Source organism: Eulemur rufifrons, chromosome 29 (genome assembly GCF_041146395.1).
Source record: "Eulemur rufifrons isolate Redbay chromosome 29, OSU_ERuf_1, whole genome shotgun sequence".
In the NCBI taxonomy this organism is placed as follows: Eukaryota; Metazoa; Chordata; class Mammalia; order Primates; family Lemuridae; genus Eulemur; species Eulemur rufifrons.
This window is the reverse complement of record NC_091011.1, coordinates 71,023,314-71,041,261: the sequence shown is the minus strand read 5'-3', so window position 1 is coordinate 71,041,261 and position 17,948 is coordinate 71,023,314. Positions and strand designations below refer to the sequence as shown.

Here is a 17,948-nt window from a genome sequence, read left to right as displayed (position 1 = left end):
AACAGACTGTTGGGTCTGTAGCTTCTCATCAGAAGTTTTCTTCTCACAGGAAGTTTTTAAACAGCAAAAACAAAATGATTCGTGGAACTACAGTGTTGTCAAGTCTCTGAACTGGAACAACCTGCTATGGAACGTATGTTTTGTTTCATTCATGCTTCTGGTCACTCATTTTGGAAGCTTTTTAGTGTGTGTGCATTTGGCCTAGAAGGACATTCAGTTTGGGGTTGAAAACGATGGTACTTTTGAACCAAAGAGATTTCATTTTCCAAGTCTCCAACGACAAGGGGTCCCAGGGCCTGCTCTGTGTGCGTCCATCAGCACAGAGAGCCATGGCGTGGTGTTCAGCAGACCTGGGTCCCTGTGAAATTCCATGTAAACCCACAGGTTTATTTGGGACATTCACACTTTTAGGGTTGGAAGACATAGGAAGACACAACTGATTGCTGCAATACACAAAAGTTTATTTTTGATTTTTTTCTTCTTTTTTGAAGGCAAAATAAAATAGAACTGAACATCAATGAATTTTGTACAACAAAAACAGCTTTTAATATGGAACAGACAGTCCATGAACATTTTAAAATCTCGGAATGGCTTCCCTTTTTCAAAGTCATGCTTTCTTGCGGTCCACGAGGAGTTGGCACAGAGGAGACGGTGGCAGCCGGTGGGGCGAGGTGAGTGGGGAATGGGGCTTCCCTCAGATCCGTGTCAGCTGGTGCCACAGACTGGATGGGAGGACACTCTCCACCTTCTCCATGACAAAGTTTAAGGGGGCAAACAACGTGCTGAGGAACTGCAAAGAAACCAGAAAGACAACAGAAGTCAGGAGAGAGCGTTCAAGACCGCAAAACAGACTCTCTGACCCAGGCTTGCATCTTAAGTCTGCGTTATGAAAGTCTCCAAAGGCTTCCATTTCGTCTTTATGTTTACAGGAAACATCGGCTGATGGTCAGACTGCACTCCGGCCCCTGGCTCCAGATAAGGGGCCCGAGTGTCTGCTGACAGCCCCTCGCTGCCCTGACAGCTGGCCCACAGTCCCGAGGTCTTCCTACCAGTCTTTGGGACATGCTGCCTGCCCATGCAGATGACTAGCGTCATCAAACAGGAATGACAGTCACGGGGCAAGTGGGCAGAAGAGTTGAAAAATGGTGACAACTTAGACCAGCTGCCCGTCTTGCTGAGTGTAGAACTCACTTTAAATGGAAAAGGCAATTTTAAAAAGTCAAGTTCATTGTGTGTGAATTGCTTTGGGATCCCTTTGTTGCCCAAACACCTGTGCAGCCCCTGCTTATTTCTGAACGACCTGCTTAGCAGCGAGCATCTTGGGAGCCCGGGCGAGGGCAGCGAACTGGCTACTCCCGGGAACATGTCCCTGTTGCAGAGGGGCTGCTCTGAGTGGGGCTCTGGGAACCCTTTCATCTGGTCGCCAAGTTTCTTTCTGCTTTTCACATACAGAGTAATGCTCATTAGCTGTGCCTTTTAAGAAAGCAGTGCTTTGCCTGAGATTCATTTAACATAATCCCAAGTCCATTCTGATTATGTTCCTGGGAAGAATCAGCTTCATTCCACAAACCATCCAGCATCGGGCGGAAGAGGTGCCCTAACCCAGTCAGGGAAGACAGGGGTGTTGGATGATTTCCTCGTCCTCTGTCTCTGTTCAGAACCAAGGTATCATATCGCTTGGGTACAACCCCTGGTTCTTGTACTATGGAGTCCTTTGTCCCAATCCCTTGTGCATCGCACAGCACTGTCTACACCACCGTTGAAGTGGGAAGTGAGGGTGCGAGTACATATGCGGGAGGGAGGGAACAAGTTTAGGAGACAGTACGTTTAATTAAGTTAAAACAGGCTCCTCTATGGGTCTTCAAGAAGAGGTATGGTGGGCAAGTTCCCCAAATTCACTGACGTCAGAATCTTTTCTTTTCTTTCTTTCTTTGTTTTAAAAGGACCAGTAGAACATATACTGGGAAGGACTGTAACACATTATAGTTGGATCATCAAGTGTGAGATTCTTATAATGGAAACTCAAGATAACATAAGATTTAGAATCCTCCAATCCATCTTTTACATCAATTGAATATATTACTCAGTAAGGCACTTAGTGCTGGGTGAGATATAAAGGAATCTAGGTAAAAACTTCCACTGTCAGGAAGCTCCAAGCTCAGTGGGGAAGGAGCCACTCAGACCTGGACAGAGCACAGTCACAACCAGAGGAGCCACCACAGCACTCAGGATGGAGGCCCACACAAAGCACCAGGAGGGCTGAGAAAAGGGAGAGAATCCACTCTGTGGAAAGGATCAGGGAAAACTTTTTAAAATGAGGCAAGTGAAATGGATGGATGGTCAGAATGTCCAAAGCCAGAGATGGGGTAAGGTTGGTAAGAAGAGAAATATGAGCAGGGTGGGCCCTCCAGGCTCAATAAACAGCTGGAACAGAAATGAGAAGGTAAACAGGTGTGACCAGAAGACGGTAAATAGTTCAGCTTAGCTAGAGGGAGAGTTCCAAGTGGCCAGAGGGTAGCAGGGCCTTGAGTGCCAGGCTGGACTTGCAGCCACATGAGTGCTGGAGCAAAGTGAGATGGTTCTTTCCTCCAGTGGGCGTTAGATACACAGCAGTGTCTGGTTACCTTCTGAGATTATTCTTTGCTGAATGCACAGAACTACTTGGGATATTTACCCTACAGGAGGGACGGCCTCCCCTTTTCAGTTTAGAGCTGTACCCATGAAGGCAGTTGGAAGGCACCATGGGAGACACGGGCCCAGGAATGAGTAGTAACTGCCCAACCTGCCTCTGAAAGCATTTGTAAAATCCTGGTTATGAGAGGATAATATGGAGCAAGTCTACTGATTGCATTAATCCAACATGATAACATTATAAAATTAAATATATATACATAATTATACATGTATACATATACACACAAACACATACATATATGTAATCAGAGACCACCAAGGCTCCATGGACCACAGCATCTGCTACAATACTCAGCTCTGTGAGAAGGAGCTATGTGCTCAAGGGTCTGGATGAACCAGAGGTTCTGAAGATGGGGCTCAATAAACAAAGTGATGTTCGTGGTGAAATTATCATATCCTAAAGACTTGGCCAAGAACAGATTTATAACTGCTGAAGTTGTGACTAAGTGGTGAGGGGACTGCCGAATGTTAGCAGGAGCCAGTGTGGTTAGATGAAAGCCATCACTCAGGGTCACCCTCTGAGCCATTCCATGACTAAAATGTGGGGCCATCAGGCAGCCTCCACTTCAGTTGCGGAATGAATGAAGATGATGTTACAAGGTTTTCTAAAAATAAAGGCTGTTTTTGTTTGTCTGTTTGCTTTGTTTTGACCTGACTTGGATAAAAAGCACAAAAGCGAGACCTCTGAAAATCCAGAGGAGAGCTTCACCCCGTCTCATGTCCATAGATGCCCCTTCCTGCCATACCGCACAGCAAGACACAGCAGTCCCTTCTTTCCTGGATTATGCCTGCCCTTCTCAAGGAGGTTCTACGAGAGAATTAAGCTCCAATGCCTCCAATGTATGTAATGATTTACTTCCCTCCCTCATATCTAGAATGTTCCATCCATGGGAGAACTGAGAAAGACTCCATTGAACTTTTTCCAAGAGCCTAAGGTTCTCTCTCACAGAACTTCAGTTGAGATGTGCTCCCTTCATCGCTAAGACACCTTCCACCCCAGCCGCCTCCCTTCCTCCTCCTCCCCGATCCTGCACCCACAAGGAAGAGGCAGACGGTACAGCGAGGCATCTAAGGCCACTGAGGCCGCTGAGCCCTTTCACTTAGTCACCAGATAAAGAAAGGCCAGCGGCTTTCATCAAGAGGGATTATAACAAAGTTTAGAGAAGAATGCCTTGGTTGGGGTGCTCAGTTGTGTTTCTTCATGTTTGGAAATTAGTTAATACTTTTTGGTCAGAGATCCAACCAACGCACAAAGAGAAGCAGCAGTTTCACTTCTTGTCTTGGGGGAAATTTATTGCCTGAATAGTTCAGTCTGAACGAGCAACACCAGGCAACCCTGCAACAGCCCGTCTCTCTCAATGTCCAAAACTTCTGTCCAGGGGGCAGAGACGTATGGTCAAATCTTTAACCAAAATGCCCCATGATTCAATCAGTGTCTTGTGGTGAGAAAAAGCAACTGAACTAATAAAAAAAGAGAGAGTGACACTTCAATTGCCTGCTTCTCCTTTTCCTGAAACACCATCAGTTAGGAGCAGGTCAGGCTCCCAACATGCTCCGTTAACATCCTCAACGCCTCTGCTTATCTGAATGGGTTCCAGGTGCCCTACTGCAACAGAGGATTGACATTGCGCTGTAATCAATAGCAGACTTCAAAGAGGTCAGGGCCTATAAGCGAAGATGAGAGTCAGGAGTCAGGGGCTCGTCTCCGAGAAGGAGAGAGACCAGAGGGGGAGAGACAGGGCCCTTGAAAGCCAAGGGTCAGAATGCTGACCTTCCCACATTCTATGAGCAGGGCTTTGCAATGATAACTTATTTATATGCGCAACCTTATCTTGGTAACCAAACATTCTAGGAAGAGTTAGTCCTAAATCACTGAGGTAGATTAGATTAGAGGGGAAAAGCCAGTGGAAGCCTCTCCTTTTACTGTTTTCCAGTGGTTCTCACTTCCCCCTGGCTTCCTTACTGGCTGCAAATCTACTGTAAACACACTGGAGGGTTCCCAAGCCTGGGGGTGACAGTGCAATCTCTCTGCATCTACTAAAAGTCATTATCCCAGGGACATTATCTCAGGACAGGGCTGAGAAAACCACTTTCACAAGCTGCAAATGGCAGCAGGCAGCCTCTAGGGCAGTTGCGAGATAACCTGTGGGGTGCTGGGGGGGGGCCTGATGAGGTGACCAGGGGAAGATGTGGAGAAGACTCTGGCGGGGGAGGGGAGACGGGCCTGTCTCATTCAGGCCATCCGTCTTCCTTCCCCACGAAGTCTTGTGGAAACCACTAGACCTTAATGAACAGCAAGATGAATGTCATTCTCCACACACAGGTTTCAAAGCAAATGCATCTAAACTACATTTGAAAATCATGGGTAGCTGACCAAACTACCACACTTTGGTAGAGTATAAAATATGGGGACCCTAAAAGCACATTTACATTTTATTCAGTCAACATTAAATGAAAAGAGTGGCCCCTTGTCTACCATCCATAATGAACATCCCTCTCCACTACCCTGAAGGGTATTGGGGAAGTGACGGGACAGCCATACAGCCTTTCCTAGAGAAAGTCACGTTCTACTTACTGTCCCCTGCACCTCCCAATCCCCTTGCTGGGCAACGCAGTCTCGGGCACTGAGTCCTTTCATTCAGCACAGTGGTTCTCAGCCCTGGTTGCAAACCCGAGTCACCAGGGGGAGCATTTGACAACTTGGATGTCCATGCAGATCCCAGACCATCCCTGGGGAAGGGTCAGGCATCAGGAATTTTTAAGCTCCCTTGATGATTCCAAGGTGCAGCGAGGCTGAAACCACAGCTCTGGCAGCACACCACGCAGCTGCAAATGGCTTCTCAAGGGTCTGGCTTTCTTGAGACCAGTGTCCTTGGAAGGAAATATGGTCCTTAATCCCCATCAGAATCAGCTGGGTTCTTTGTTAAGAATACAGATTCCTGGGTGTTAATACGCAGGATTCTGAATTTCTGGTGGTGTGGCCAGGTGAACACATATACTAGAGGCTGAGAATCTCTGTACTGATCCTAAACTCCCACTAAGTGCTATTAGTAAGTTTAATGAAGAAGACTGAACCAATGACAGACTTTTACAATATGCTCTAAAAACTATTTAAGGGAGAAAAAAAGGGGGGAACAGTAATTGTCTAATGTTATAAATATATCCTTGTTTTAAATTTTACCAAGTTATACTCTAATCTGCTCAGTTTTGGCAACTACTTTTACTCAGAGGTTGGCTAGAGAGCAGAAGAAAATAATGAATAGTGTAGGTCCATAAGCTAAGGAACATCCATGGTGGCAACTTGGGTGATAGTAGGTTTAGAAATCATGTCATGTACAGACGACTTCGGGAAATTTAAGATATTGTGCCTGGAGGAAAGAGAAAGTAGTCAGTTAGAGGTGGCCATGAATAAATGAGCTGTCCTAAAAATTTGCAAGAGGAAACAGCCCTGTTCGATGCACTCTCAGAGTGTAGAATAGGAATAATAAGTGGGAATTAAAGGGATGCAGATTTTAGTAGTATCAAGGAAGAGTTCTGAGTGATCCAATAATGAAATGGGCTTTGATGTTAAACAGGTAAGCTCCCACGGCGGGAAGTGTTCAAGGTGAGTCTGTCTCCATTCAGGGTCACTGTTAAAGGCAATTTGCTTAAGGTCCCTTTAAACTCCAAGAGGCTATGGTTATAAGTATAAAAGAAGAGAAGAAATGCTAAGCTGTATCTGATTTTTACATTGATTCTTTCTGCAGAGACCACTACCATTTATTTATTTAATAATCATTTATTGAAAACCTACTATGTGCAAGGCACTGTGCAAAGCTTTGGGGATACAGAGATGAGGAAGACATAGTCCTGCTCTCAAGGAGCTCACATTCTAAACAGGGACTGACAAGTTTTCAACAATTGTAATACAGTACAATAAATGTGATAATATAGGTATTCATGGAATACTGTGGGATCGTAGAGGAGAGGCACCTAACTCAGCTTCGGCGACATTTAAAGAAAGCTGAGTATAGAAGAATGGAGAGGTGTTAGTAGAGTGGACAAGTGGGGTGGTGATGGTGAAGGGCAGTCCACGCGGAGCAAACAACATGTGCGAAGGCAACAAGGTGTACAAGAGCTTGTGCATCTGTGAGTCACTGCAGCTGAAGAGCAGTGTCTGTGCAAGAGTTGGGAGAGATGAGGCTGAAGAGGCAAGCAAGGGACAGACCATAAAGGGCACTGGATACCACGCTAACCACTGGGACCAGGTCCTGAAGTGGGTGGGAAACCACTGAAGAAATTCAAGCAGGGAAGTGTCATGCTCAGATGTGCAATTTGGCAAGAAAGACTGGTGAAGGATCAGACGGAAAGCAAGGAGACCGGTTAGACTACTGCAGGAGTCCAGGCAAGAAAGAACAAGGACCTAGACTAAGAGAGATGCTGTGGGGGGAGGAGGAGGGAGAGAAGAGGTGAATTACACGTACTGAATGCCCAGCTGCTTAATAGGTTAGAACCAACAGACTGAAGGCCGAGACAGACGGGATGCGGGAGTGAGAGAGGGAAGAGTTTGGGAGGGCTGCCGGGTTTCTGGCTTGAGTAACTGGGTGGATGGCAGGGCCACTGGTGGATGGCAGGAATACAGGAGGAGGAGCAGTTTTGGTGGTAGGAGAAGAAGGGTGATGAGTTCAGTTTGGGAAATGTTGAGATTGAGGTGCCGGTGGGATTTCCAGTTCATCTTCCACACGCATGAAAATACTCTTGCAATTCCAGTCCCTGAACTCTGCCGAGCAGAAAATGTCAATCATCTGGAAAGGGATTAAATCAACCCAGCCAAGTTAGAAATCATCCTTTCTAATTCCACTTGCCTTGAAATCTGGATGGAGTTCCAGGGAAACAACTCATACTCTTTTCCTTATTCCTTCTGTTTGAAACTCATCTGTGGCAAAATCAGTAAACTTATCCTCACTGCATGCGTAGGTTCAAATGGTTAGTTTCAAACAATGGTTCTTGGCTGTCAATACAGATGCCTTTTCTTATTATATTAAAGCTCCTCTCCACAACTTCCTTAAAGATTCTTAATGGATTTCCATATTTCTAAATGTCATGTCAGTTTACTTCTTTATATACTACAAGCCTTTCACATCCTCTCAGTTCATTCTCTAAACAAGCCAAGGGTTTGTAGCCATTAAAAAAAAATATTTAAATCATCTTTAAAAATGTAAATCTTATCCTTCATGAAGGAAAGACCTACATATCAAAAGATTAGAAATAATGTCATTCAATTTATACAAAACTGAATAATTTCCCACACATTTTTTAGTTTCTAGGATACCCTACATTATTTCATCCTTTTGGACTCATGCATTTTTTGGAGACTGCTAAGGATCTGTTTTGTAAAATGAGGTAAGACATGCATTGACAACCTACACTCTCTCATTTGACCCTTAACCTTCTGGTTCCACTGATGGTAATGAAAATTAAACAGTGAGCAAAGATCTCTACAGGCTCGTATCCATTTCTATGCGACAGTCCCCTTTTTCTCTCATATGACTTCCCCCGCTGTCCCTACCCACTCCCTGAGGCCTCCCCCTGGGCAAACACTCACAGCCTTGGCGAAGACCCCCATGAGCTCCGGGAACTGGTGTGTGAGGAGGGCCAGCATGGCTGTGAAGGAGCACAGTCCAGCAGTGAAGAGAATAAAGAAGGGAAGCTCCTTCTTTGGGTAAACTGAGACTTCATGGAAAGCTGTGGAGAAGACCAAAAGAGAAATATTAGGGCTGGAGTGAAATGCATTCACAGGGAATTTATATACAGTGAGACTGATTCTTCGGAGCTTTGGAAAGAGTCTGAAGCCTGCTGGAAGTGAAAAAGGAAGGGCACTTGACACGCCACAGCCAACAGCTGACCTGGCCTTTGGCTGCTCCAGTCCACGTCCAGCCTTTAGCACTCTAGCTGGAGGCATGATGGGCTAATCTGGGGAAGTCACACATAAGTGGGCAGGGATAGTAGCGCCATCTATCCCCAGTGTATAGTTTTCATTTCTCAAAAGCAAACACAGATAAACAAAACTTTATTCAAATTATAAAGCACATGTTCATTGTACAAAACCTGGAAAACCCAAAATCAAGTATACGAAAAGAAAAAAATCCCCTGCCTACATTTCAGCCTCCTGTATTTTTTAAGTCATTTATAATGAGGCGGTATTAGTTTATCTTGTATTTTTTCCTGGCACACTCTGAGCATGTCAGTGGAGGCCACCGCCCTGACAGAGACATTCCGCAAGGACCTCACATGCTGGCCTACTTAACTTGCAAGGGGTGAAGGGCAAGGTGGCTGGGGTTATCTGCAATTGTAGGAGACAACTAGATGATAAATATACTTCCAACAATCACCAAAAAAAAAAAAAAAAAAAAAAAGCTGGTGCTCTTTGGAGTGCTTTTCATAACCATTATACTTCAAATACTGGGTTTGCTGTGGTACAAAGGCCGAGAGAATGGGCTCCTTCTTTCTGCTCTTTCTGCGGCTGCCTGTGACTGTCTGGGCTGACAGGTGTGGCCTGGGGAGGTAGGTCTGGCCTGCACAGAGGAGAAAGAGCCACCAGCTGGGGCCCTAACAGGCTGTGACAGTGCCGGTGAGCAGTATCTCCACTTTAACCAAAGGAGCCAAGCGCACCGTTTTCCTCAGGAAATACAAGAGCTGAAGGCCCTTCCTATACCGTTCAGCTCTTGTTACTCAGAGCCCTAAACAGCAATCCACACTGCTGAAAACGGAGGGTAGGCAGGATCAGGGAGGGACAGAGCACATGCAAGCGAGCCCACCCGGACCCAGGTAAGTCGGATTCGAACACAGGGTGGAACCGTGTTGCGCGGGGGCCCAATGTGGCCATAGTTATACTTTGAACGTGCGAAATATGGGTAGCACTTAAAACAACCTACCCTTGTCATATCCTCGCCCTCAACACCCAACCCAAAACAGACTTTGGAGGGAGATCAGACTTGGACCATTGCATTCAATTAAATAAATGTGAGCCATAATTTTCTATTTCAGGCTTATAAAGATTATCCCTATAAAGTTTCTTTTAAGGATTGTAATCTTGTTCTAGTAACTAAACTATCCCCATGGAAACTTAATTGGACATAATTAAAACATTTAAAAACATTGTACTTTTCAGAAAACTGCCTTTCTTACCAGAAAACTGAAACTTTAACAAGGATCTCCCTGAAGGAGGAGTTAAAAGGTAAGCTAAGGGCCCACAGCAGGGATTTCTGAAATCAAATCTAATGTTGTGGGGGGCACCAGACCCTTTTTCACAATAAAACTTGGACAATGAGGAACACATCACTGAGATCTCCCAGTTCCGTAAGTAACAAATTTCACATTGCGTCTGGCTGGCAAGGAAACAGGTCAGGTACCTCCTGCTACCTCAATCTGATGACAGCAATTTAGTTTTGCACCCAGATCCCACCACGTTGGAGATTTATGACTGGTTCAATAATGCTGGCATTTGAAAATTTACTATGCGTCCAGGGCTCCAAAGTTTATGTATATACGTGACAGCTATGAGATATTGATATAACCGGGCCTGGTGAAAGAAAGTGCGGGCACGGGGGGTAGGAGAAAGGACAGCAAAGAGAGTATTGCCAAAATTTGGAGCTTATTATCTGAGGGAGAAAAATATGTCCTAAGTCAGGGGCACATGAAGAGCCTGGACATGATCCTTGTACACAGTATGATTTGATAATAGCTATTTAGCCTGAATTGTCAAAACAATGTTATATTACAGTAAACCAAAATAATATTTTCCACATGTGGTATGGGCCATTAGCCTGCTAGCTTGTAAGGTACTCGAGGGCAGGGTTTTCCTTTGTGTGCTTTTACGCAGTGCTGAGGCTGAACGCGTGTGTGGCACATGTTACACCAACTCCCTGGTGCGAGCCACAGGACACTCATGGGAAACCCCTGTGGCCAAGGGCGCTGCATCACCACAGAGAGCTCACGGCCCTGCCCCACGACTCCACCTCTGCTGGTGGTGCCAGCATCCTGGTGCTGCCCTTCCATCCCTGACTCATCTGCAGCTCCCCCTCAAGGCAGCACTTGCGCTTCAAGCTCCAGGCTTTGTGCTATCAAACAAGGACAGGGTTGGGAGAAAAGTAATAAAAGACCAGGAACAGTATAAACATTGATCATTCCCATCTCGTCCCATCCCCACCTGTCGTCACACCACCCTTCCTGGCTGAAGAAAGGTGAGACTTACATGGAAGCAGCTCTCGGTCTGCTGTTTCTGTACAGATGGGGTAAGGATAAAATAGGTGCCCCTTTTCCAAGGGATAAGGAATCATCCGAAAAGCTGAAAAGGAGAGACAATATGTTAGATATGTTCAATATGTTCAATATTTGTCTCATAACTTCCCAACTTCAAAAAGGGACTTTTGAGCAGTTTTATAACAGAGAACACTTCTACAAAGGAGGCAAGACTTACCCAACAAAGTCACATGCCAGATAAAATGTAAGAGATAAATTGTGATATATTACTCACACATTAATCTCACACTATATGTTCTGGGCAAACCTCACAAAACTAGGTGGGGATCAAGGTGCAGAGCGGTAGGGAAGCCATCAATACCAATGCCCAGGGTTTGCTCATCTACAAAACATTATTAAAATGTTATAGGCACTAATTCACTATAGCTAAACCAACGGTAACAATGCAAACCTGGATTGAAATGCTTTCCCAAGACACAAATGTGGATTGACTTGGAGCTTATTATAGACGTATAAATATGAATGATACTCTACCATGTCTATATAAAAAATATGTTTAAGTGGATTAGAATTCCAACCAAGATGGATAAAAGTGAAAATCTAAAAATGTATGACTTAGGAGGCATTTCTAAACTTTATGAAACTTTTAAATTTTCAATATCATGTGAGGAAAAATGGATCTGGAGAGGTTGATTATCTGTATTTTGATGATATTAGGCCACCTAAATTCTGCTTTTGTGACATCAGATGACATTAGGCTGCACACTGAATTATGGCTTTCCAATCAATCCATCCTTTCCCATTATTGAATGTGTTACTCTCCCTGGTACAATGTCATCAGCATGTTAGTCTCACTGTTCCTATGAGCAGTGTGCACAGAGGTAATTTTTCTTCAACAGATGTCCTTTAACTACAGCACACGTAGATATAAAATCTAAAAGCTACACTGGAAACGTCAGATAACAATCCTTACCTTCATGTATGTCAACGAGGAATGGTGGCAACACACAGCAATATTTTTAGTTTTAAATGCTATATCTTACGGAATCGTAGTTATATCCTCAGCTGTGTAATTACAAAAGCCTTCTCAAAATGCTGTCAATGTACATATTTATCTTTTGCATACTTGTTTCAAATACGAATCAGAAACAAAGAATGTTCTCCCTCACAAGAAATGACAAGGTTCCATTGTAACCAGCATCAGTGCACATATGGTATTTATTCTGGTGTCTGAATATTATTTAAAAGTAAAAACATTATGTATGTGATCCCAGCATTTGGAATGCAGTCCATCTACACCACAGTGGTATCACTCTGAGGTTACAGCACATTGCCACGGAGAATATAAATCACTATAAATGTGGGATTAGAGCAAAGCCAGTTTGCTGGCAGTGTGCTGAGGTAAAAATGTTATCAATTTTCCTCTCATAACAGAAACCTCTTAAACAGAGATTAAAACATTAAAAACACCCCCAGACTTTTAACTCTTCCTAAAATGAAAGGCTCACCCTAGTTCAATCAGACCTTTTCTTTCATGCAAACAAAGATGACTTTTGCCCGTTAGAACAAGCAGGAGAAGTGTTCCTTGCGCTGGTTGTTAACATACAGAGATCACTGGAAGGAACCAACATCTCTCTCTCTCTCTCTCTCATTAGAACTAGACTTTCAAAAGAACAAAAAAAAACCTTCATGAAAACAAAAACAAAAACAAACATTTTAGTGCCTTTATAGGATACACTAAAATCTCTTCTGGGAAGCACTGAATTTAAATTTAAACTACAACATGGCAGGACTTTAATACTATTCCCATAAATGATGGCTGCTATGAAAGCATCTGAAAAATGTGGAAAAACCTACATGGGAAGTTGTTGTTTTTTTTTTTTTTTTTTGAAATCCAGATTCTCCATGTGCAAAAGACTGTTGTAATTAAGAATCTGTTCAGGTTCATACGATAAAAATGAATGCTCAGTTTTTAAAGTGGCTATAACTTTGAATGTCAAATTTTATTCAAAATCAAAGTCATTTTACACTTCAGGGAGCAATTTTTTAAATGAAATATAGGAGTGCAAGATCTTGAGGGTGTTCACCATAGAAATCTAATGGTTGGTTGGGGTCTTGTCAGTCAAATACTAAATGTTTTTTACTCCAGTATTTGGCATGAATACAGAATTTTGTGCATCAAGTTAGTCTTTTTCTTCTTCTAATTGGTTCTGGTCTTTTTTTTTTTTTTTTTTTTGAGGGTGGAAACACTGATCATATATAACTGAAAAAAGAGTGTATACACATTTCCTGGATTGCCCTCCACCCATGATTGTAAAGATGCTTATGGTGCTCTTAAAATCTCTCTTTCTCATGTCAGTTGTCATTTACATTGAGTTCATAAAATAATATTAAGGCTTTTGGCTTCACTAAACAAAAGCAAATACAATTTCTGCTTGCAATTCTATCCTTCACCCACCCTTCTGTGCAGGGTCCAGCAAAGTGTGAGATAAGCAGGGGAGGTCTGCAGAGAGTCAGGAAGAGGCACTGCATAAGCTCTGCCAGCTTCACCTCCCACCTCCCGGTCCCTTTCACTACTAAGACATGTGGCTTTAACCAAATGTCCAGAAAATTTGCAAGTCCAAGTATTAAGAAACCACTGATCTGGCGGTGCAAATAAAAATGGTAAAAGGTCATTTGAACAGATCCTATTTTATGAATGACTACAGACCTCCTAAAAATCTTTGCCTAAGAAAAAAACACATTTCAGAGGAATTAAAAACATACATGTATTTGGTAAAACAAAACAAAAAGGCTAGGAGATTCAGAGTTAACACAAGATATACAAATGACATCCCTGCCTTTTTCCTTTGTGTGCCACGCCTTCCCCTACATTGATTTTGGTTGTGCCTTTGTTAAAGTGTCACAATGAAACTGGGAACTAGTTCATGACCACATTATGGCTCCACAATTAGTCTGAGGCATGACATTGCTTCCTTCTTCTACCCCTGACCAGCCATGCTTTCCAGACCCCAAGCCAACAGTGATGAGCCATCCATGGCCCTCCAGCCATACCAGTGAAAGACTCAGCAGAACCAAAGGATGGACAGAAGTATGGATTACACCAACAAGTTAATTCTCCCAGTGAATCCCCATGACCTCTCACCCTAGTCATCATATAGACAGGGATGGAAGGTAATTTTTGATATTTTATCTGTCCATGATGCCTTTTTAAAGAGTATCTCAGAGAACTTTATACAGATTATTTGTAATAAAGAGAACTGAGTTTGAATTCCAGCTCTACCTCATACAATCAGTCACTCACCAAAATGTGAATGCCCTCTTACATAATAAGGATACAAGCACACACTGTCCTGCACTCATGGAGCTCACTGCCAAGTGTAAGAACATGATCCAATAATCATAAAAGTAAGTGTAAAATCCCCTTTGTGATGAGCGCCTCGAAGGAGAGAGTTGTGGTGCTGTGTGTATCCAGCAGGGGAGCAGCAGAGGTGACAGCTAAAGGATGGGTAGGATCTGGCTAGGCTAACGAGTACATGACTTTCGGTGGGTCATTAATCTGTGAATACCACAGACCTCACGAAGCTGGTAAAAGGACTAAGCATGAAAGCAGAGTTCAAGGTGTTTGCACACCATGCCTGGCTGCTCAGTGAAGGTTTCTCAATGAACAGAGAGAGTTCCTACTTTCTCTGTTAGGCCATATTGTAGCTTATAAGTAAAAATGCTGCTTGTCTGTTAACCATTAGAAATGCAAATGATAGAACAGAAAATTATCATCAAATTGCAAATTTTATGTTCTCACTTTTGACTACAATGTAGGTAAAAGCCATGAAGGCCACTTGTCTTTAGTGAGGCATTTGGGTGCAGCAATAGAGAAAAGTCAAAAGTCAAAAGGCTGGGTCGTGATCCACATTCTTTCACTATCTAGTTGTGTGGCCCTGGGAAGATCACTTTCCCTTGGTTGGATTAAATGACGTACCACTCTAATTTTGAAGAGAAATTCTAGGGGTTTTACAGCAGACTCACTAACTTACTAATGATCCTCAACACTCTTAACACTCTGTTTCTACTTTCACGATAGTAGGAAGATCCCAATTAGAGCCAGTCATTAAGACTGAACAAATGAAAGGAGCAAGTTGGCTCTACTAGGTGGGGAAGCATCGTCGAATGTCTGGGAACTGGCTATTAGGGAAAGTTAGTTATGGTGCTCCAACCAGGGACTTTAGCTGATCGTTGCTTTCTCCCAAATTATAAAATTAAGCCTTGGATCTATTGGGAGGTGGTTTCTCTTTAGTTAGTCCAAAAGATGCCAGCCTTGTGGAGGAAAGGTTTGGTTAGAGGAAGTGCCCTAAGAACCACATCTTACAGTGAGAAGCATTTGCCATTAGGTTCAAAGAGAATAAATTAGAATCATAATTTCATCCTATGCTTCAACAATGGGCCATTTTCCCCTCTCAAAGGAAATACTCTGCCTTAGTCCCCCTAAAAACACCACCTTCAAATCTTATACATTATTTAGTGTATTCTTTCTACAAAAAGAAAATAAAGAGTCTTACTTGGTCAAGTAGAAAAAATGGAAACAAAGAAAGGCTAAGTAATTCACCCGATGGCAGACTAGTCTTCTGATACATAGAACTAGAAAATTAAAGTTCACAGTTGCAGTCCGCAGGCAACCCTGCTTTATAAAATAAATAAGCCAAAACAGAGCCTTGAAAAGATCAAGGTCTGTGGGAGATAAGGCCACATCAGTATTTAATACAGGTAAAAACAGAAGATGTGCCATTTAAAATAGGGCCCCATAAGGTGCAATACCATTATGAATAAGATCCAGTTCAAATGAGAGCTTTATTCCTATATGTTTTTTATATTCAACTCATATTTACAGTATGCATGTATGTGAGAATAACCAGAACCTAAAGTGTTTAAAATAAGTATAATTCAGATAAGGTGGTGTAATGAACTAAGAAACATATTACAAAATCTTATAAATTAAAACTTTTGCCCTTTCTTAATTGTCTTGACATTGAGGAACATAATGTGTAATTTCAGGGGCTGGGACAGTGATGAATCAAACATTTTGGAAACCTTTGAAATGCTGATGTATTTGTGGTTGAGGATTCAGGGTTTTTTTCTTAAGCCACCATATGTTTCAAACCCAAACAAAATCTTCCATGCATCAGCTGGACTTTGGGGTTTTATCAAAAATGGGAGTTTTTTTCCAGCTTGATTGGTAGAAAACTCACTTAATTCTATTAATTAAAGATGACTAACGCTTCAACATAACAAATTCATTTAAAAGCAAAACAAAATACACCTCCACTCCTACCCTCAATCAATACTTTTGACAGAACTAAGAATTTTTTTTAATCTTCAAAAGATATATGAACTAATAATCATTTTTAACATGGAACCTGGTGAAATTAGGCACTATTAACTTTCTCCCTGAATGCTCTTTCTAATGAAAACGGGAAGTTGGAAGGGAGTTGGGGAATGGCCTTAAATTTCAGAATGAAGAAAAATATGATTCAAAGAAAACCTAAACTATGAGGCTGGAGATGTCAAGAGGCACCACCAAGTGGTAGGTGGGGGGAAGTGCAGCCTCCTCTGCTCAGGCTCAGGCAGGCAGGGCCAGCCGGCCTCAGGGGAGCTGTGGCAGCTGCCCTGGAAACACCCACCTGGGGTGGGCGGGGTATGGCATGCAGTATCATCTGTGCTCCTCAGTTGCCCAAAACTAGGTAAGTTAAGTGAACGCTACTATAAGTAGCTGAGTCAGAATTCTAATCCAAGTCCTCGGATTTAAAATCTAGAGCTCTGAAACTCCATTTAATTTAACTTAGACTGGACACAGATCTAGAGCGGGTGTCAAAAGAGTGCATACAATTGTCAGGGGCTGGAGTGGTAATTCTTTCTTCTAAATTGCATGACAGATTTATAGCTTTGTTTTCAAAAAGGACCAAAAGCAGTTGTAATGAAAGATTATTTTTTTCTATGTATGTGTATATACATATATGTGTGTGTGTGTATATATATATATACACATACACATACATATTTATGCTTGTAGAAAATATATATGCTTGTGGCAGAAAATTTGAAAAATATAAATATGAATTAAAAAAAAGGAATCACTTAAAATCCACAACTCAGCAGTAATCACTTAAAACAAGTGTATTTATTTCCAGTCTCCTTCCTTTTTTTATAAGTACATATTATTTTATAAAATTGGTCTTGTTCTATATTTAAAATGTTGAAGTCAATGTTAAACAACAAAATATAATTTTACATAGGATAATGAACTTTCTAATCACTAGGAAGAGACCAGGTGTAATAAGTATACCCTAGCCTGTAAGAAGTGATATAACTTTAAGTCGTGGGCTTCCAAGCAAATGTTTTGGAGATGACTGATCCTCCTATCCTTAATCTATTCAGTGCAGTGAAGGAAAAGTGAACTTGGGTTTACATCCTGTCTCTATCAACAGTGGCTGCAGGACCTTCAACAAGTCACTGATCTCAATGAATCTGTTTCCTCTCTTGGAAAATTGAGGTGGCCCTCTCTGTCCTGCCTAACTCGGAACATTATCAGGAGGTGTAAGTGAAATGATGTAACTGAAAACCCTCGGTAAATTACTCAGTTATGCAAACATTCTTCAAGGTTTTTGGCCTTCCCAAGCATTAGTAAGTACTTTTGAAGTTCTCTTTTCTAAAATTGAATGTCATGGGTCTCTTTTTGAAAAGGGAATGGTAGTGTAACTGATTTTGGCTGGGATCACGATTACCTGATTTTCACAAACACTTCCCCACAGTGGTTCCTATTTATCTGTAAGGATCAAATGCAGAATTTCCCTTTCCTAAAGGTACCTGATTGCCTTGCTATGCTGTGTTATGTCTAAAAATCTGCCCTCTCTTTCTACCCTAATAAAGCATTCTGCCGATCTGATTTGAGGAAATTAACTCCCCTCATGCTGCTTCCCTGCTTGACTTTCATCTCCCTATGTCACTTCACATTTTTCTCT

At 42.4% G+C, this 17,948-nt stretch overlaps 1 protein-coding gene across 11 annotated transcripts in view; it reads right to left on the bottom strand.

Annotated features, from left to right (window-relative positions):
• Positions 1-367: 367 nt before the first annotated feature.
• The window catches only part of ST7 (suppression of tumorigenicity 7), a 235,273-nt gene continuing 217,692 nt past the window's right edge, over positions 368-17,948 (bottom strand). For 9 of the 11 annotated variants that reach the window (XR_011231791.1, XM_069462489.1, XM_069462490.1 and 6 more), the window contains 3 exons: positions 10,928-11,020; positions 8,279-8,418; positions 368-790 (listed from right to left, as the gene is read on the bottom strand). Coding sequence is in view for 10 of the 11 variants with exons in the window: in XM_069462489.1 (XP_069318590.1) it covers positions 695-790; positions 8,279-8,418; positions 10,928-11,020 (329 nt within the window). In the remaining variant the exon portion in view is untranslated. Of the gene's footprint in view, positions 791-6,453; positions 7,479-8,278; positions 8,419-10,927; positions 11,021-17,948 lie in introns of those variants that run through there. The other 2 variants (XM_069462488.1, XM_069462491.1) reach the window with 1 other exon arrangement.